This window comes from Charadrius vociferus, unplaced genomic scaffold (assembly GCF_000708025.1).
Source record: "Charadrius vociferus isolate BGI_N301 unplaced genomic scaffold, ASM70802v2 scaffold251, whole genome shotgun sequence".
In the NCBI taxonomy this organism is placed as follows: domain Eukaryota; kingdom Metazoa; phylum Chordata; class Aves; order Charadriiformes; family Charadriidae; genus Charadrius; species Charadrius vociferus.
Window position 1 is genome coordinate 874,312 of NW_009646963.1, and position 22,065 is coordinate 896,376.

The window sequence follows — 22,065 nt, forward strand, 5'->3', positions numbered from 1 at the left end:
TGCCGCCGTTGCTACGGCGGGTGCCCGACGGGGCTGCGGGGCGGGGGAGCCCTTCCCCTGCCCTGTGTCCTCGTCGCCTCCTTCCCGCCCCCTCTTGGGCCCTGTTGCCGCCGCTTTTTCCCTCCCTTCGCAGAAGGTTTGGCGTGTGAGGGTTGCCTGCCGCTTCCCTCGGAAGGGGGGAGCAGCTCCACCGCAGCAATACCCACCGCTGTCAAACCACCCGTGGTCCAAGACGGCCCGGTATTGCTTTGATTATCTGTGGGGCTTTATAAACTGTGTGGCAGCTGACGGAATTCTTACGTTCCTTCTTCTCTACAAAGTTTAAACGGCACGTGGGCGAGCAGGAGGAGGATGCTGACCTGTGGATCGGATACGCTGCCTTTCATTTGGGTGACTACAAGAGAGCACTGGAGGTAAAGTGAGGAAATCCTGCTTCCCGAGACTGGAAATCGGGGTGTTGTGATAAAGCTATGGCAACAGGAGAAAGATGTTCTGTAATCAGGAACCGTTCTGTCAGCTACTTAAGGTACAAATGTGTGGTAATAAAGCAGACACTGTGGAAAGCAGTTTGGATTGGGGAAAAAAAAAAAAGGTATTTGCCTATGAAAGTAGACCTTTATTAATTTTACCTACTGTCTGATTTAATACTAGGCTCGATAGCCTAATGTGCCCTTTTAAATGCCATAGTTTGTGTCCTAAATCTTCCATGCCCTTTTTGCAGCTAGCTTTCCACAGTTTTGTTTTTCAGGTTTAATTATGTCCTTGTCTTCATTGTGTAGCTTATCTTTAATATGCATGCTTTTTTAATTCTTCCCTTAGAGGTCGATGCCCTTGGCCATTTAATATACTTTATTGTTGTTCTGTATGTTTTCTTGTAGTTGGCAATTCAGTTAAATGACACATTCTTATTCTCCAAAAGCTTTAAGTTACTAAAGGATGTGTTGATTATTCAAATATGTGTACATTTTTAATACTTGCACCGGTCAGTGCTGTTGTGTCTCTTTCAGTGTATGAGTCCATATGCAATTCTTTCTCTTGCGTCCGTTTGTGTCACCAATGAAACTCAGTTTGTTGCAAATCGATTTGTTGCCAGTGTCCCTGGGATCCCTTTAGCTTCTCAGTTGTGCTAGCATATTTCTCTGTAGAAGTCTTAAATTGTTGTTGTCTGCCTTGCTCTGTACCTCCAAGGGCTGGAATCAGTGTGCACACCAGAACAGGGAGTGTTGTGGTGATACCTACAAGGCTGTGTATAAGCTAGTGAAGATTTGAAAACAACTCAGTCTGCCCGAGTATTGTTTGTCTCATTGCTGTGTTCCTACAGATGCAAATTGCTGGGCCTGTACCATGCTGTACCACACCGTTTAAGGCTTATGTTAGTGTCAGGTGGGGAGATCTCCATCACAATTCATTGTGAAGTATAGCTGGTTTTGCAGTCTTAACTTGCTTTCCCTGGAAGAAATATTAAAAACGGATGATAATTTAAAGTATTAACAAAAGAAAATAACCATAAAGAAACAGATTATAGAACAGCGATTGTATTTTCTCTCTCAGATAAAGTAGGTGTTTAACAATTGTGATACATGGTCATGTGCACAAGATTCATATGTGAGGCAGAAATAGAATTTCTAAAGCGTCTGAGTAAGTTCACAAGGCACTTTCCCCCTTAAAAAACTGAAGAGGAGACATCCATTGGAGATGTTAGAAATGCTCAATGAATCAAACTGACAGGATACATGGTATAGAATGTAGAGTAGTAGTATAGGGCGTAGTAGTAACTTAATATTCATGTTTAGAGTTGTGGAATTTAAAGATTAGGAATGTAATGATCAGTTGCTGTAGTTAATTTATATCTAGATGTTACGTGTTAATAGGGAGTGAAAGTTTAAAAAAGAAAAATGTTTGTATACAAATGAAAAAGAGCAGAACTTATTTCAAAGGAATTGCAAGCTATTTGGAATACCCAGTAGGTGCTTTTATAGCCTGAGTAGATTTTAAATGTTTCCTTCAACAAAAGAATAACAGCATTATTTTTTTTATAATTTTTTTTTAGAGATTAGGTTTTGTATGAGGTGTTTGATTCACCACTAGATGATGCTGTTGATTCAGGCTTTTAAAAACTGCAACATAATCCTCTTTTTCCTGTTTTTCTGCCCATGTAAGGACAATAAAAGGTTTGTATGCATGGTTTGTGGTCAGTTTGTTTGTGTGTGTGTTTTAAGTGAGAGATCACAGGGCCTATCTTTTCAGATTTACGACTGATTTTTGGCACAGTAATGAGTCCTGATAACTTTGTCATTTTGTGGTGGCATGTGGGAAATGAGCCTGTGCGTCTCAGCCTCGCTTCTTTTGGGACAGAATACGGTTCTGTTCCCAAGCCTGTAGTAATCAAGGCAAAGAGTGCTGACTGTGGAGGCTGAATTGCCTTTCAGTTATCAGCTTCAAGGTTGAAGTGTAATGCTGTATCTTCTCTGCTATGTTACAGAGGCGTTGTTGCTGTATTCTCAAGGACAAATTCCTTGATTATCTATACCCTCTAGATCTTGCAGCACACTTTGAGGAGTGCCAAGAGCACTGCAAATAAAATACTATGGGTAGAAGATTCTGCAGAATTCTCCAGAGTGACGTTACACACAATCTAAAAGATTCACGGTCCTAAGTGCCTGCAAGTGACAGCGCATAGTTGTCACTATATTCCCAGTTCATGATTTATATTCCATATACCTGATGAGAATCTTCAGAAATTATGCAGCTCAATAATCCTTTTCTTTATAATGATACTTTCATAGTGAGCCAGACATGCTGGTTGCATTGCAGCTTTTGGAGAGGGTTGGGAATTGGGGTGAGGTGGCTGTCATCCACTACTGGGGGAAGCAGGGAAAAAATGAAAAACACACAGACCTCCAGCTCCAAGAATATCTTCAGAGAGAATGACAGCAAAATATCTGGCACATTCATATGAGAGAATTCACATTGTCTTATCATAGGCACACCAATAGTCAGTTGTTCTCAAGGTAGAGTGCTAACCTTAGCTTCACAAGCGTCACACTTTCACTTTCTTAATAGGGAGATGCCTTTCTCAAAGGATATGCCACTGACACTGGTCTGGTAGGATCATTCCTACTGCTGTACACCAGTTTACAAATGGTACCGCACTGGAATCAATTCTTCCAGCAATCATGGTGGCAGTCCCCCTCTGTGGACTGTCAGCTTCCTTCACTAACAAATTGATTTTTACTAACACTGAGTGGCTAGTGTCTTCTGGGCATCATGTGGCAACCAGAACTCCCCTAGTGGATGGCAGCATCTAATTAGTTTTCTGGAGACTTCCACATCTACGATCCCTAATGGGGAAAACCCACCTGTCTTTCTGCCATGACTTGTTCATAGCATTAGTCTTAAACCTTTCCTGAAAAATTTCCCAGTGTCACCCAAGGACCAGAATCAGAGCATCAGTGTGATGATTCTGTTTCTGAGCTGCCTGATCTTATAAATTGATTAAGGCCTAGGAAAGGGAGGGTTATAAGACTTATTTGAGGTATTGACAATTTAAGAGAGGAGTTGGCAAGGGCACGTGCACTGCTAGGTTGGGATTGAGAACAAGTTTCACATTTGCACTCTGCACCCTCTGACTGGGCTTAGACACACAGGATGCTGGCATGGTGCAGCTGCCAGACTGGTGGTAATGCCATTTTGGCTCATCGGCTGCACGTGTGAGAGCAAAGCAGGATCCCTGGGCCAGAGCCTTCAGTGCATTGTTTCTGTCAAAATCTCACAAACTAAAGTCAGCCATTCTACCAGTCTCTCCTATCTGCCACCTCCTTCCTAGCAGAGAATCAGGAGTCATTCCACCTCTTGACTGGACAGGACCTCCTGTCTGCCCTGACTTTGCTCAGGATAATTTCAGTCAAATGGTAAATCATGAAAGGAACAGGGCTTTACTGGGGTAATGGTTCATCCATAAGCAGTAACGGATCTTCCTTGAGTACTTCTACTGGAAGTATGAGAAGACAGGTACATTCAACTTTGACAGCTGAAGCTAGGAAGTAAAAGATGGATTTTTGGTGCAGGGAAGTTCTCTCAGCTTCTATGTCACGACTGTTGCCAGGTTACGATGAGTATTTCCACGCCTCCTTTGAGTACTTGTGGGGCAGCCCCATAGGTTGGCCTGGTTTTTGGCTCTTCAGGATCTGTGTTTATGGGCTTGATGAATCCAGACAAGTAATAAGGAAACCAAGCAGAATCCTGCTGGCCTTATTGTTGTCAGTAAGTGTCCATGGTTGTAGGCAATCAACCTGGCAGCCTGCTTTTAGGAAAAGTACATGTGTCTCATGATACGGGCAAGACGTGGAGCAGGGTGAAATACCAAGAAGTTGTTATGCCCCTGGTTGGCGAAAATATGGCACGTGTTGACTGTTGGGAAAGCTTTTGGAGTATTTAGTTAGTTTGGTTTTGTAGGTGTTTTGGCAAGGAGAGGGGGAAAGCTCTTGTGAAGTAGTCTCTGAGAGACTCATGTTGAATGCCGCTTAGTGAGGAAAGGGGCAGCAGCACATAATCTGGGCTCATGGCCCAGAACTACAGGGTAAAGAGCACTAATAGTCCTCATTTTTATTTGCTGTGTTTCCATAGATTCACATTGGTACTGCTAGAGCACTCTTTATTTATTGCTTGCTTTGAATGGCCAAGCCAGAACACGACTTGTGTTTATGCACTTTGTCTTTTCTAATTAATCTGCCTGAAGCCATAGCTGAAAGAGACCTTTGGGTGCATTTAATCTGAAGGGATTTTGAAAGATTCCAGATGGTCGCAATAAATAGCAGTGCCCTGACTCTCAGAGCTCTGTGACAGGCCTATGTCAAGATTGAACTGGCCTCAGAAGGAAAGGTTGGCCTCTATGTAAATATTTTGGGGGTTTTGTTTTTTGTTTTTGTTTTTTTTTTTAATTTTTATTTATTTATTTATTTTAAATCTTCTTGAAAGACAGCTAGTCCCTGAAGTACTAGCAAGACTGAGATGGCTTTTAAGGGCATACCTTACCACTATCTTCTCTGTTTGGGAGTGCAGTTTACTTTCACTTGGCAACAGAAAAAAAAAAAAAGTTATTTATGCTTGCAAACTATAAACTTCATTGTTGTCAGTTCTTGGGATTCGCTGTCCTTTGGGCATGGTTTATTTTATCTAGTGCTATATATACACATTTGTGCCTTTCTCCAAGAGGTAAGAAGTTTTCCGCCATAGTGGCACAATCTGGTAAACTCTCCCTTGACTGAGGGGAAATTCCAATTCATATATTTGAAGGAAGAGTACAGAATTGGCAAGGGGTCGTGTTGCTGGGAAGGACAAGAGGCTGATGGTGATTGGGAGTATGTGGATGGCATTCTTTCAGCAAGTCTTGTAAGAACTTCACAGGAACCTACCTGCTTTGCTTTATGCTTCTTGTTGGACATGGCTGGATGGAGAGCAGGAGCACCAGCAAGAGGCACTTTAACTGGGATGGTCCTTTCTAGTAATTTAACAGAAACCTGATAGAGGGGAAAAAAAAAGGCATCAAGAGGTCTCCCTGCCTCTGTTTTTCGTACCTATTGTTACACAGAGCAAAGATATTTATCTTCAGGAATATCACTGTTTGGTAGCTGCAAAGTTTTCCTTCATTAAAAAAGTAGATTGAAAGATTGATCTGTTAAGTTTTTACTATTTCACAAATAGCAAGAAGTGAATCAGTGTATGTGACAGTATTAAGGGACATGTAATGAATGTGGATTTGTAAAAGATATCATAATATGGTATCTAGTGGTTTTCTATAGCTGTTGGCTGTAAATCTTAAAATGGGAAATGGTGACGTTGAGAACAGTTTAGTAATATTTACCATAATTACATCTTTATATATTAGGAAATCTTGAATTTGCCCTATACCAACTTGTAGGCTTGTATTTTAATGCAGTGGTCTCCAAACAATTTTGTTCTTGCACCCCTATCAGTAAAAAATTTTTGAGCACGTACCACCAATATACATGTATACATATATATTCATAAATTATATATGTATACTACTGTACTAATATATTATACAATTATAAGGCATACACAAAAATATGAATTAAAAAAGGATGAGATAAGGATGAAATAACTAAAATAAGTATTTTTTAAATAGTGTTTATTAATGGTACCAAAAAAATTTTCTTCCTGTACCTGATGGTATTGTCTTGCACAACTGCTGGAGTGCGCACACCTCACCTTGGAGACCACTGTCTATACTAAGACACAGGTTTGTAAAAACATGTTTAATGCTTGCTCCAGTAAGTATTCACAAAGATTTCCCTGGTGTTTATGGCTCCCAGTCTTTGACTGTAGGAGAAGTTAGGAAAGCATCAGAAAAGACTGAGGAATAGTTGGTTATGTTGGTGCCTTTATAACTTATTTATAAAAGATTAATATATTAAATAATATAATTATACATAAATTAATAATATAAATAATTTTTATATATTTATAACTTCAATTGTGACAGAATTCATGCTCCTACAGCGAAGATTTATAGTGCTGCTTGTCCCCATTGTCTGTTCTATTGGTGTAAACAAAAAAAGAGTTGAGGACATATCTTAGGTTAAAATGTAATAATTTAGTTGTAAGAACTCCAGTGAACTTGTGAATAAGTCCTGTGATCTCAATAATTTAATGATACGCTGTAAAACGGTAGAAGAAAGAATGATACTTAATAAAAGTCTGTGCTATTACACATTTTTTAAAAATCATCCCTCTCTTCTTTTACAGGAATATGAGGCCTTAACCAACCAACCAGCTTGCAATCCAGATGTTTGGGTGAACCTTGCCTGTACATACTTCTTTCTGGGAATGTATACGCAAGCTGAACAAGCAGCCTTGAAAGGTGAGATGTATGCCTCTGATGGAAAGGACTACTTGTTGACTTGGCCACTTAAAGTGATTTCCAGCAAAAGTATTCAATGCTTTTTTTCCAGAGGAATAAAGGATACTTTTTAGCAAAGTTGTTTGAGTTTAGGTTTTTTGGTTGTGGGTTTTTTGTTTGTTGTTTGTTTTTTTTCTTCATTTGACCGAAGAGTTGTGATGCAGTTTGCTTCCTAAAAATACCTTGGGCAGGTGGAGCAGCTGGAACTGAAAGAAGCATCTGGAAAATAATTTCTCTTATTAATTTCCAAATAAAAACCCCAGCATATGCTGACCAGCAACAAAAATTGACTGATTCCATGTCTCTGAGCCAGTGCAGATGAAGCTAATTAGGCTGGTGAAATTATCAAAAAAAAAAAAGCATCTGAGAGAGTTCAGCATTCTCCTTGATGTGGACAAACACTATGTAAACTCTGTTTACATAGTTTGAGTGACTTAGTATGTGGTCTTGTTGCCTTATAAGTAAGATATTAGGTATGTGATTCTTCAAGGTGTGGAGTTCACTGCAGTCAAAGTGTTACAGTTCTACTTTAATCTGAATATGCATGGGATCATTTAAAGAGGAATGGATTAGATTCCAAGGCAATTTTTACTGCCTAGAAATGTTTCTGCAATTTAATTTTGTTACCCATCACTTCCTATTTATCTTACTGATTTATATTGTTTCCCATAACCATAGTATCTCAGTGCTTTCTAAGTAGAATTAATAATAGTGAAGTTCTTAGTCAGCTTGTGACTCTTGCCTTTTTAGGATAAAACTCTCACTGAAGTATGGGTTTTCTCCTTTCTTTAGTCTTCTACTCTTGGGCTGAAAATAGGATAGGGAGGAAATAATTGTGTACTTTCTGCTACTGTGGAGGAGCGGAGTGCCTTCAAAAAGGACAGTATTGTAGTATTTTTTTAGAAATAATTAGATTCTTGTATCCCTTTAAAATCCTGTGAAAGATCATACTGAGCTCCAGTCCCACAGCTGGAAATGTTTTGTTTCCAACTGTAAAAAATTCCATGCAGAACTTTGTTACCTTTATTGTTCAAGAGGTGTGTAAATTTCTACTGTTCACAGATAATAATTTAATCTTTAATGTACCACAAATTTGAGCTTTGGAGATTACAATCTAGGACTTGAACTGGAATCTAAAAATAATTGGGCAATAGAGCTTGAGGTGTCACTATGACCTAAACCATGGGGGAAGCAAGCAGCTGCATCCTGTACCAGTTGGAGTCATTGTCATCAGCTTCACATCATGTGAATTACAGTAATCCATTCTAGAGATGACAGATACACAGCTGGGCAGGCACCTTCATTAACTCTGAGCTGGAAATGAGGGAAGGTTAATTTTTTCATGCCACTTCAGATTAGTTTATAGTATCATGGTGAGTGGCAGGGTAGGGGGTGCGGTTAGTGGCACTCGGATGCTGGAGGCAAAGGCAGGAATATTAAGAAAGGAGTGCAAGAAGTAAGGAGTGTAGCTGACAGAGGGAACAGAGAATAATGGAGTTCTCACACTAGTAATACCAGATCTGGATTTTATATAATTGTTTAAGAAGGACAGCATGCCAGTTTTTATCGTGAGGTACTAAACCTTTCTTGTGAGTACTATGATAGCGATGATTTCTGGCTACTTAAGCTTGGTGGGGAGGCAGTCACAGCTGAGGATTTGTAACACTTGTCCTTTCTCCATTGAAGGCTTCTAAGTGTTGTATATTCCTCTTTCCACTCCCATCACTTCAGTATTTCTTACATTGAGGTTGGATCATTTTATTTTCACTCAAGAGATCCTCTTTCAGGTTTTTTTACATCTTAGGATTGCATCAGTTATGGCCGTTTGCAATATATTATTGACAGCTGATGCCGTGACATCTTCTGATCTCTTCCATGGTTTTGCAAAGATCCGGAAGAAGCAAAATATTTCACTGGATATAGATACAACAGGTGAAGTCTCTAGAAGAACACCATTTATCCAGTACTACCTTGAATACTGCTGAAAAAATGTCATAGATGGTGTTAGTGTTGGGCTGCTTACCATTGCTATTTTGGGATTATTTTGCCTGAATTCTTGCATACTGCTTGCTGTTTATTGCCGCCGTTATGCTAAGCTCCTGAAAGTAGCATAGAGCTAAAACAAATGATGGAGAAATAATCTATTTTCAGCTATAGATCTAAATTCCCTCAGTGATAGAATCTCTGTGTGAAAGGGAACATATATGTCAGCTGGCTTTCTGGAATAGATTTTCCACGCAAACATGTAAATATCTGGAAATCAAATAGAAGTTCCTTCTTGCCATGTACTGTTGCTGTTGCTTAAGAAAATTATTGTTAACTGTCTGAGGAAAAATATGCAGGATACTTAAAAATTGGGAAATTAGCATTAAAAGCCATGAGGTAATTATTGCATTTCATACAAGACATGTAGTCCACAATCTTTTGTGGGGCAAGGCTTTACGTTTATTTATAATAGATGTGAAGCATTCTCTTAGCTTCTCATTACTTAATTAAAACTTCATGGTACATACTCTCAGGAAAGAACAAATCTGTGTTATCAAAAGCCATATAAACAAGAATTACTGCAAATACAACCTAAGAAGTAGAGCAAAAAGGTAATAAAGAAAAATCCTTCTTTGAAGGTTTTTCATTACAGATGTACTTTATCTCCTCTAGGCTCTCTTCCAAATTCATTTCAGATATTTCTGGCTTCTCCTTTTTGCCTGCATTTTGCCTTACACTACAGTTACTAATGTTCCTGGATCTGAGGTGAAGGTAGAGTTTACTTCAAGTCAGCTACTGTTTGTTTCATAGTCATCCCATAGTGAAGCTGCCAAGCGATGCTTTGTTTACTCCTTTTGCATCTGTGTACATTGTACACTGTGTACATACATTGTCTGAACATATGTTTGCCATGCTCTGTGCTAGCCCATCTAGTTTTGGGATAATGAGGCTGAAAGTCTTCACCTTGGTTTAACAAATAATAGTAACAAATTACTATTTTTTTAATTATAAAAAAACATAATCTCATGTTGCATTCCCAGTTCCTGTGCCTTGCAAAGGACAAGAACCAGAAGCTCAGCCTGGCACACTTGCATGCTGATCCTGGCAATGGATCCTAGTGTTTAGAAGCCTGCATAGTGCTCTGAGAAGCCATTGGCTAGCACTGCATTACGAAAAACACAAGAACTAACAGTGTTCTCTTAAACCACAAAATGTGCATGTAAGTGGGGCTGCAGTTAAATCTGTTATGAAAAAGTCTTTTTAGGATAAACAGAATTTTACAATTAAATTTAAGATACATGCACAGACAGGGTTGTGTTCCTGAAGCAGTCATTAAAATGTTTTGGTTTGGGGTTTTTTGGTGGTTTTTTTTTTCCCTTCTGATTTTTGGTGGGCAAAGCTTTGTAATTACTTTACTTCTTCACAACTCTGCACGCGTCAGATCAGAATGTGGTTTAACTGAACAGAGATACTTCTCGTTTCACAGCCTGTGCCAAAAGAAGCAATATTGTACAAAAGCAGAACAGAAATGGGTTAGGAAAAACAATGGCATTTTCCAAACCAGTTTTGCTTACGCATGTACCAGTGTTTGCCAGGTGTCAGATAGTTGTCACCAGTGAAAATGTACAGTTACAAGCAGTCATGGAAAAGTTGCTGTGTTTTCTTTTTCTTTAGACTGCGTGTTCGCCTACATGCAAAATTATCTGCTTTCTGCTTGTACTGTATTTCTTGAGAACAGTAGTTCATTTTCATTGCATTTTAGCTGTGGTTTTGAACCAGCAGGGTTTGATATATGGAACTTTCAAAGTGTGCAAGTGAAAATACCAATTTATCAATATTTCAGCTTTCAACTACTGACCTTATTTTCTTGTTTTACTTTTTAAAATATAGTGGAAGCTACAGAACAGGAATAATTGATAGGGTTTTGCTTCAATGATCTTTTAACTTACATGACTGAAATGAAATGTCTGTATATTACAAGTAACTGAACATAGTTGAACTGTTTTTAATTATTTTGGGAATGGGAAAATTTCAGTGAATGTCCTCTGTAAATTTCATTCAAGAAAATTCTAAACAGTTCAGCTATTCAAGTGTGTGTTAGTGTGAACGTCACTGTTGGACCATGTTTTTTCCGATCACTTTTCCCATACCCTTGCATTTTCCCTCCACCAGTGAGACTGTGGTTCTGAGGCACAGAGGGCTTCATTCAGCTACTGTACTCAGGTGAGCAGGGAGTTGTTTCTCAAGGACAGGAGAATAAGGTTTCCTCTGGTCATATTTTCTGTGCTGTCAGTCTGGAGCCTTCTGAGCACTATTCCATTCCTACCAGCTCCTGCTATGTATGTTTAAGATGTGTTCTACATCTCTTAATGTGTGAAGTGCTGCTATAGCGTATGCATTATGTTTGCTGTGGGATTTGTTAATGCTGGATGCATGGTCAACGTTGCCTTGCACTCTTACGAGAGAGCACAAATGCCAGATTGTCCATGACTGTATTTCATTGCCTTACTGCCTGTGGCACCAATATAGAACCTACCAAGTTCTGAGTATGAGCTGCCATTTCTAGGGGGCTTAACTTCTTGTTTAGTAACTTGTGAAGATAACTGTCTTCCTCTTATTGTAGCTGTTTATTATATTTGAACAAATACTTCAGTAGGTGCCTGTTCAGTGTCAGCACATAAAAATATACAGAACACTTTTTTTTAAGATCAATGTCAACTATGACTTTAGTGGCTGGAACATTAGCACTGATCATAACAAATATTATAGTGTAGGAATATCGGCGTGTTTCCTTGCTGGAAAGAGATATATCCTATCCAGCTACTTCACTGATGTCTTCAGCACAAGGCCAATACTAGACCTGGAGCAGGGTTGAGTTTGCCATGTGGCATTGTCATCATGTTTGGTATGATCCCTAGATTGCTTAGTAGTGATTAAAAAAAAAAAAAACCAACAACAACAAAAAAGAAACAAACAAAAAAACCCCACCCGAACAAAACTGTACAGTCATCTTCTTGAAAAAGTAAAGGAAAAGAAGATTGTTGCTTCCTTGTGGCATTAATAGATCAGTGACAATGAAATTTGGCAGCAGCAGAGAGTAATAAAAGAACAAGCCTGAAGTCCCTTAAAAATCATTATCTCTGATGAGGCAGTTGTATCACTTCCTGCTCCAGTGATTGACAGCAGCTTTATCCAATATTCATAACCAAACTCTTTCTGGAAACTAATCTGACCTTGTTCATGTGTTTCCTTGTCTTCCTCAAAAAATGCATTTGGCGCTGGGAGAAAAGAAACTGCTGATATTGAATGTTTTCGTGGTTCTGCTTACTGTATGAACAGGACTATATTTTTTTTGTTTTTTGCCTCTCTCCTTCTATGGCTGGAATTAGGTAGAAGTGTCTTTCTTTAAAGAATATCAAATAGATAGTATCATATAATATCTTACGAAGCAAGACATTTATTCTCCCTCCATATGTCTATCCCTGCACACCATCAGCACTCAGCTTTCATCTTTTGCCTAGTTTTAGGTGTCAAATAACGTGGACTAACCCTCCAGCTTTTGCCAAGAAATAAATAATAATTTTGATGTCAGATCAGATGCCAGGTTTGCGAGGGCAGCACTGCAGTCATTGGTTGATCAGTGAAACAAGAATTCCTCGGTTTAGATTCTTGAGGGAGTATTGTTTGCAAGTCACAATTTTCACAGTGAAATTAATGCTAAAACCCACTCAAAAAAAAGGAACAACTCCCCCCTCCCCCCCCCCCCAAAAAAAAACCAACCCAAAACCCAAACGCTACTCAAAAAAGGAACATTGATGTCTTTACCCATAGTACTGTGATTACGCAATATGTTATTTTCAGTGTAAATCCCACAATCTGTCCTGCTTGTATTTTTAGAGTCTTTGATGACCAAGTGTTTTGAATTGTAAAGGGTGGTTGTGGTTGGTTTAAGTTTTGCACAAAAGCACATGTGGGGTCCATGTGCAGCCCTTCTAAACTTTGATATTAAAACCTGTCAATTAATGGTGGGGCAAATGTGGAGTTACCACAGTGTGATTGCTGACATTTTGAAGAGCATGCATTTAAATTAAGGTACTCTAACTTTCTAACTCAACAGATGAAATAATTTGTAGAATGTAGTATCCTTTCAGTTATACTACTGCTGCTTATACAGTATTGATTGTAGATTAGAAAACCTTTCTGTTCTTTAATAATTAGGCTAATGAGAATCCCCACATATATCCCAAATTGAAGACCATTTAGGTTCTTAACAACTTGATGCTCTGTTAGTAATACCTTGCGAGATGATGTGGTTTTGTGAGAATGCTCTCATACCGCTTTTGCTTTTTGGGACTTTTCTGTTCTAGCAGTTCTTTAAAGATACAATCCACTGTCCTCTTTTTCTAGGAACACGGTTAAATAACACAGCTTGGGAAAGAGGAAAGGGGAGAAATAATTGCTGTACCTGTCAGAAGTAGGTGGACAGCCGTACACTGCCAACCTGATGAGAACGGCCTGGGTTTTGGCATTGTCCGCTGTGTTACAAAGTTTTCTTACTATGTGGAGAAAGAGTGAGAAGTCTGGAAATCTCTCCCTAAATTGCTTTAAAAAAAATAAATCTAACTTACTAGTAGAGAATACTATCTTGGAGGGGGGGCAGGGAAGAGGTTTTGGTGGTTTGAGCCCTCCTTCATGGTTCAGGATGTCAGAAGAATTATAGCCTTGTGTTACAGGCCATTGCTTTGCTAACTCTGCACTTTTGTGGCCTCATAAACAGTAAGTAATCCTGCTTTTTGTAAAGATTCCGTGTACATCCTTTCTGTGGAACTTAGGTTGCCAGCTGTTTGGTCTGAGCAAGAATGAGAGTGCTTATTAGCTGAGTAGGCTAAAGAAAATACAGGAAACAAGGGAAGGCTTTTTGGAAGATCGCTTGAAAAGAAATTAATAGCTCTGTTGGACAAGGACCTTTGTCACTTTCAGTGAAACACAAGGCTCTCTCTAGTGACTTAAAGCTCTACAGTTAACAATTTGTATCATATGGAATTCCTAATCCTGCTAGAGCAAGAAATTTCACGATCTTTAGTGGCTGTAGGAAGACGTCTGCCTTAAAACTCTCACCATATCTTAGGTTGAATCTTACCTGCTTTGACTGCAGGATACTTTCATGTGCCTTTTGTTCTTAAGGACTGAAGAAATATTAGAACTAAGTGTAATATAATGTGCATACATAACAAAATGGTAGCAACAATGGGTTTTGCAATACACTGGAAGTTGACAAGATTCCTGGAATTAGGAATCACGACTTACTTCAAATGTGACACATTGTAGAAGGAGCCTTGATTATGAGTTGCTGCTTTTTATTTTGGAAAAGATGCTGTGCTGTGTGTCACAAAAAAAACCCCAGAGAATTATCCAGAAGGCAGGGAAGTGATAGTGCAATTCATAAAACTTTTAAGGCTCGTGGAAGACAGAGGCCAAAGAAAAGTTATTTTCAACAGGGATTTCAAAAGAAATGGTCAGGGAATGAAGACAGGAAGCAGGAAGGACTTTAAACCACTCTAAAATTGGTAGAGCCCGCCCCAGGGCTTGACCTGCAAAGGCTGTGTCAGTGAAGAACTGTACTTGGGCTAGTTAATGAAATAATATGCATGTGTATTGAGAAAGAGAATTAAAAATAAAAAAGAGACACCCAGAGTTGTTCATTGCAGCGATACTTACTGAATTTTCCTTTCAGCACCTAAGAGTCGTCTCCAGAACCGTTTACTCTTTCACCTGGCACATAAGGTATGATGTCATTTCTCCACTTACACTTTGTTTGTTTTCTTTTCAATTTGGTAATGTGTAATTTATGCTGACAACCTGGCAGAATAATTAAATTGGCTGTGGTGGCAGGAGAACAAACATTTTCCATAACCGTCCTACTGTATTAAAATGTGGAGGAGAAAGTAAGTGTGAAAACGTGATCTCAGAATAGATGCCCTCAGCATGTATCTAAGGAAAGTCTCATGAATGCACTTCACATAGGTCATACAACAAGACCCGATGGTATTTTTGATGACAAGGAACCTGGAACTTGAATAGAATCAGAAATGTATAAGTCACTATTTTTATTTTTCTTTGAAGTGTACCAATTCTTCCTAACTTGCAGCTGTCTTATACTTAGCAATTTGACCAAAATGGTCTATATGCTATTACTGATCCTCCTAAGTCATTCAGTATCCAAGAAGTAATATTGTTTATAGCATGAAATTTACTTTAATTTCAACAACAATTAAGTGCTTATTTCACTTGCTACACATAGCTATCTTCCCTTGTACTTCCTATTGTACTACTGAAGAGACTCAGTTTTGGGTGAAGCTATAAGTCCTGAATGTTAGCTTTGATGTCACATTCTTTTTACTTAAATCTCTGTGAAGTACAGAGAAATCTTAAAACATCTTTGTAGTGGCATTGGCACTTACAGGTGTCTGTGATAAAGAGAAGTTGAATAATTGCTAGTTCATCTAGTTAGTCTTTAACTAATAAAGGGGTTTATGAAACTATGAAGCCCATTGCTTTTAGTTCTGTTTAGCAACTTCTCTTGCCTTCGTACTGGAGTATCATTTTGTCACTGGGGGGGGGAAGGATTTGAAGTAAACTGAGCAAATAGATGAAAAACAAATACATAAGATAGAATTTGTGTGTAAAAGAAATTCATAGTTAGTGTTAAATCAGCAGAACCAGCAACGTGAAGCACTGGAATAAGTAAGAGATCTGAATAGACTATTTAGGTGAATACCCTCAACTTCACTATTGTAATACAAATATAACATGTACGTTTAACTGTGTTCCTTGTTTTTATCCTTGCGTGTTATGTTCTGTACAGCAATGCTTTTAAAAAGAAACCATTTAGTAAGAGAAACTGGAATTTTATGGGGCTGATTAGAGAGAATTTGTTAGTGCTGTGAAGAAGTCCTGTGAAAATTAGTGCTTGTGTGTTGGCAAGTCTTGCATTTTTCTGCTATCCATGAGAAATAAGATTTGGATCTACAAACAGCAAAATTTCTGCTGGCTTGAATAATAACAGTCAAATCTTGTGTTGTGAAATAATTAATTCAGCTCTTCCCCTCCTATCCATCAAGGCATGTGATATGTAATTATGTCTAAATCACACTTTAAAGGAAAATGTACTTAGTTTTAGCCTCACATTTATCTAGTTTCAACTGGTCTGCCTCTTTAATGTTTGGCTTTCTCCACTGGTCAAATTAGCTTTAAAGTAGCAGAGTTTTTCCAGATGTTTAATACAAATCACCTGCTGTTTGCCAGTAAGGACAAAACTAATCCAGCTAATTAAAGCATTTTTCTCATGGAACTCTTCTGAGAATGTGTCACACTCTTTTTAGTTCAGTGATGAGAAGAAACTGATGAGCTCTCACCAGAATCTGCAAGACATTACAGAAGATCAGCTTAGCTTGGCATCTATCCACTACATGCGGTCCCACTACCAAGAAGCTATTGATATCTACAAACGCATTCTTCTTGATAATCGGTGGGCATCTCTAAACGTTATTGCGGTGTTTCTGATACTGTCAGTATTTGAATTTCATTTAGTTGCTTGAAAGTAGGAATTTTCGCCAATAACTATGTCCCTTTCCCACTGCAAAATGTGCACAAGTTGTAGCCCCTTCAATTTTGTTCATTGCAAGGCATTATTGAAAATTGTATGTTTAAAAAGAAGTCTGGTCTCTGTTACTTTCTTTTAGTGATATTTTCATGTAATTCATTCTGAGATTTTTTATTTTTTTATTTCCTTACTTACTTCTTCTGAAATGATCTATGGTTATATATCTGCTATGTCTTTTTCTTTTCTTCCCCTCTGATGGCTGGACTGGTGACCCTCGCTTGTGATTGACTTCTCCTTCACCTTAGCCTTTCTAAGAAGGGTTCAGTTCTTAGTTTTTATGTAAAGAGTTCCTTGCACTCCTTTCAGTCTGAAATTCTTTCCATTTCTACTTATCCTTCTATGAGACTTGTTGCTCTTTTTTCCTATCATATTCTGCAAGTTCTTAGTTCAGAACTTAATAAGGAACAAATGGAATTCTTAAGTGACTGGAAGAATTGTTTAATAAAATAGAGACTGCTGTCCCAGAATACATAGCTATCTTTTGGCAGTATCTCCACTTGAATGCTTCAGAGAAGTCCATCATGATGTATATAAGTATGTCGTGTAATGCTTGGAAAAGAGATTTTTAACTTCCAAGTCCTGTGGAAGCAATCCCTCAAAGCTAAACGAGTAACCTTCATAAGAATTATCCTTTTACTTACTGTTTCCACAAATGCCTGCCTTATTTCCATCTCTAGTTCTTCTGGCTTGATAGCTTGTGAAGGCAAGGATTTTTTTGAAATAATTGTACCTGGTATAAAATAATAAAATGCATGAAAATATTTTGAAATTTTTATGTGCATATTAAATGTTTTTGCATGTATTGGATAGAATATCCTATTCTGCCTGGCCAAATCCAGTGTTCATGTTCTCTGCATTTCCTTAGTGTGAAGTTGCCAGATTTCCAAACCGAAAGTTTTGTAGGTAATTCTTTACAGCTGCAATAGAAAAAACTAATATGAATGTGGATATGGATCTGTACAATCTTAACTAACAAACTAGAACTCCAAAAGCTCTAAGCATTTCTCAGAAACCCCAGGTTTAATGTGCTTTTAAAAGATGTGTAGACATGTGAGAGCTTTATCACTGATTTTAATATTCTGTAGTATAACTATCTGGTGGGATTTAAATGTTCTCTTTAATCCTCTTTCCTGCAGGGAATACCTGGCTCTGAATGTATATGTGGCCTTATGCTATTACAAACTGGATTACTATGATGTATCACAGGAAGTGCTAGCTGTTTATCTTCAGCAAGTTCCTGACAGCACCATTGCTCTTAACCTTAAGGCTTGTAACCATTTCCGACTTTACAATGGGAAGGCTGCTGAGGTATCTATTGGACAGCCCTTCAGTTCACCTTTATTTTAGTTCAAGATTCCGTACAGGTTTCTTTCCCTTGTTATCTGTCTTAATCAGTAATGTTGATAACGTCCTTTACCTTGTCATTGTGTCCTTCTCTTAGGAATGTCACCTATTTTAGTTTCCCTGGTATTAAACCATCTGTCCACAGGTGTGCACAGTGGTCTTACAGTTTTCCCAGTCCACTTTTGACCTTGTGTCTATATGTATTATCCAGTTGCTAAAATCATCACATAGAAGTGGAAGAGCAAAAATCTTCCAGTGACCGAGCACTGCTGGAGATGTCTTTCTATAAGCTTTGGGGCTCATATGAAGCTTGTGTGCTCTTTTGTTTTCATGTTAAATTTCTGCAATGTACATAATTCCAGGCAGAGCTCAAGAACTTGACGGACAGTGCCTCATCGTCTTTTGAGTTTGGTAAGGAGCTAATTAAGCACAATCTGGTGAGTAATGTATTTCTCGGATTTAATATGAACTACGGGCATTTGTAGAGCTTTGCTTGATGATTCATAAAATGGAATATTTTGGGAATTGTAGATCCAATTGAATCTCTGCTGCCATATGAATCCCATTCCAGAAATCCTACCTGAATAATCAATGTTCCATCAAGTTGGGGTTTTTTTTCCTGGAATTTTTCCCTATCAGTTTGAGACTGTATCAAAAAAATAATAATCCTGTTGTTTTTACCCCCGAAGGCATATTGAAATAATTCATGTCCTGTAAGAATACCTTTGGAAGATATTTTGTGGAGCCCAGTCAATAAGGACACTGTAGAAACAAGTCAGAATACATTACCCTGAACTCTTACTTAGTATGACAGAAACGTGAGTGGAATTAAGAAAACAGTCTTTATCCAGAAAGTACTAAACAAGAAGTTCATAGGGAAAAAGATTCTGATAAAAGCCAAAATACTTGTGTTGTTGTGTTGGGTGTTCTGCAGTAAAGGAGTCTCTAATCGCCTGCACTTATGATATTACTTTGCTAAATAAACAGTAACAGTAGATTTATTTAACGATGGGCAGTTGCTTGCTTTGTCATTTTTCAAGAGCAGTCAAATAAGCTAACGCTTTGTTCCCCAAGAAAACTGCTTTCAGATTGGACTTTTGTAAGTTAACATTCTTTATTTTGAATGTCGGTCTTTTTGTTAGTGGGTTATTGGATAAGTATGTTAGATTTTGTTGGAGGAACTGTCATGTGAAGCTGAAGTATAAAGAATCAACTGCTCCTGATCATTTTAGAATCTTGTGGCATTCTAAATAAACGTAGTTGTTAGCCTATTTTTTTCCATATGAATGAGCAAATTGTAACTCTGTATGTGTTCCCCTCACTCTTGTGAGACCATATTATTCTTTAAAATCTTTGATGTATAATGTATCACTGGTTTGAGCTGCTAAAAGTTGAAACAAGTTAATCTTTACTGATGGATTAAATATTTTATATTCTTCAGAATAACGATTGTCACAAGTTGTAATTCTATAGTTATATTAAAGAAGGGATTATGCTAATACCAGTACCACTGACCTTTTCCTACTAATACAGGAATTTAAGGATTAATTTCCTTGAATTAAGAGATCATAGACAAGATTTTAATACACAGTTATCAATATGCTGCTTTTCTGTGCAGGTGGTGTTCCGAGGAGGAGAAGGGGCTTTGCAGGTCCTGCCTCCTCTAGTTGATGTTATTCCCGAGGCAAGACTGAATCTTGTGATTTACTATCTCCGGCAAGGTAAATACACCTTCCTCCATCTCTTTCATAGCTTCGGGGATGACTTTCATTCATTTGATATCAACTGACTATTCCATGAAATGCCTTTTTTTTTTTTTTTCTTTGCAGTAAAATGTAATTTATTTCATTTTCTGTTCCTCTGGAAAATGGTGATGTAAGACTTCCCATGGCTTGCAGAGAAGGGCTTTAATTGTGTGCAGTCAAATAAATCTACTTCAGCAGAGTATTGAAGGTTCCTTGGGTTGCAGGAGATGGCTTTGGGGATGGTGGTGTTTATACGTTTATAGTGAGAGGACCTCTCTGCCTGAATGTGTGAGAATGGTAGGCATATGTCCTATGAAGGCAAGGATGACTATTTCTGTAAATACAGCACAAACAGACTATGAGCCAAAGTGGCTGTGAACAAGGCTACAGTTTGTGAACAAGACATTTAATTCCAAATTTAATACCATTCTTAAAGAATGCAGGTAGGTAGCCAGAATCAGTTGGAAAGGATTTTTCTACTTGTTTCTCTCCTTAGTTGGCCTGACTCCTTTGACTTTTATCTGAGTTTAGTTTCAGAGCCGTTCCTATTCTCCTACTGTGTTCCTTTATTCGACAGTGGGTTGACTGGCTGAGTGATGAGTAGGTGTTTATTGCACTCATCTAATGTAAGATGACATGATGATCGCTTTTCCATCTACTGCTTTCTTATAAGCCTTGTATTTTGCCACGGTGAAATACATTTAAATGACCAGAGCATCTGAAAGCAGAAAAATGTCTTTTCTTAGTTTTTAAATAAATAAAGTCCATGCCTGCGATTTTATTTTCCAAAATGTTGAAAAATTACCAGGAAAAAAGGAGATATATTCTGCTGGCAGAAGTCAGTCATACCAACTTTATATTCTTTGCATCCCAGTAAGTTCATCAGAGAATCTGAGCATACATAACCATATTACATTGAAAAAGCTCTTTGAGGTGTTTATAGTGTGATTGATTTGGAATTCCAGGTACTCGTTCTGAGTAACATCTTTATGATTTGTAACCAACAAGGTTGGTGACACTTAATCTTTGTAGTTGGTTCTCTGGTGCTCAGTTGTATCCAAGACTGCTTCTTTTGTCTGCATGTGCAATTGAAACGCTGCCTCATCATTTCAGTTCAGCTGAGACTCTGACAAATTTTAGAATATCTCAGTACTAATGACTATTGGCAGTTACAGAATTCTTATTGCAGCTAATTCTGTGCAATAAAAATCTAATTAATCTGACTTTGCTAATCTGCAATTATCACAGTCTTCACAAAATGGCAATTCTCTACCTATTTTGTTTTATGTGATACTAGAGAATGACAATAAGCTTATTTAAATTTCATATGAGGTTATTTAAATTTCATCATGGTTGTAAATTAAGTATACATTCTCAAGTAAATTCAAATGGTCACAATTATATATTATTAAAAGTACGTTATCGCCTGCCTTATATTGTATGAATTTATAGAGTTCTAGGTAAATAACAGAATCGGATTATTAGTGAGAGGGATCTTCTGGAGATCTCGAGCACATTTTATTCAAGGCAGGTCCAATTAGATCCGGTTCCTTAGAGCCTTGTCCAGACAAGCATCTAGTCAGAACTTCCTCTGCTCCACCTTGTGTCCACTGCCTTTCATCTCACCCTATGGACTCTGTCTCCATCTTCTCTGTACCCTCCCATTAGTTAGTTTTAGATAGCGATAAGCTCTCCCTTGAGCCTTCTCTGAAAGCTAAGCAAATGCAGTTCTCTCAATCTCTCCTCAGCCCCCTACCTGTCTTGGGAGCCCTCAGGTGGGCTCACTCCAGTATTTCAATGTCTGTCTTGATGGAGGAATCCCCAAATTGGACACAGTACTCCAGGTGCAAACTCACAAGTGCCAAATAGAGAAGAAACCCTTCCCTTGCGCTAATGGTTACATTTGAATCTGCTTGGTATGGTGCCATTGGTTGAAGCGCTGGAGAGAAGAGGGGCCCAAGAAAGTTGGTTAATATTCAAGGACCACCTCCTCCAAGCTCAGGAGCGATGTATCCCTACAAAGAGGAAGGCAGGCAGAAAAGCCAGGAGGCCTGCATGGATGAATAAGGAGCTCCTGGACATGACCAAAAGAAAAAAGGAGGCCTATAGGGAACGGAAACAGGGGCGGGTAGCCTGAGAGGAATACTGAGGAATCGTTCAAGCAACCAGGAATCGGGTTAGACAAGTTAAAGCCCAGACAGAACTCAATCTGGCCAGGGACATTAAGACAAACAAAAAGTCCTTCTTTAAGTATGTCAGCGAGAAAAGAAAGACTAGGGAAAATGTGGGCCCTCTCCAGAAGGAAACGCAAGAACTGGTTACCCGGTACAGAGACAGAGCTGAGGTACTCAATGGCTTTTTTGCCCCAGTCGTCACTGGCAAGGACTGCAGCCGCACTGCCCATG

The 22,065-nt window shown here is 38.5% G+C and overlaps 1 protein-coding gene across 1 annotated transcript in view; it reads left to right on the forward strand.

Moving 5' to 3' along the window:
- Positions 1–22,065, forward strand: part of TTC26 (tetratricopeptide repeat domain 26) — a 51,457-nt gene that overhangs the window by 1,659 nt on the left and 27,733 nt on the right. The window contains exons 2-8 of the mRNA XM_009895262.1: positions 321–413; positions 6,769–6,883; positions 14,643–14,692; positions 16,291–16,436; positions 17,708–17,879; positions 18,278–18,352; positions 19,534–19,636. Coding sequence (XP_009893564.1) covers positions 321–413; positions 6,769–6,883; positions 14,643–14,692; positions 16,291–16,436; positions 17,708–17,879; positions 18,278–18,352; positions 19,534–19,636 — 754 coding nt within the window. The remainder of the gene's footprint in view (positions 1–320; positions 414–6,768; positions 6,884–14,642; positions 14,693–16,290; positions 16,437–17,707; positions 17,880–18,277; positions 18,353–19,533; positions 19,637–22,065) is intronic.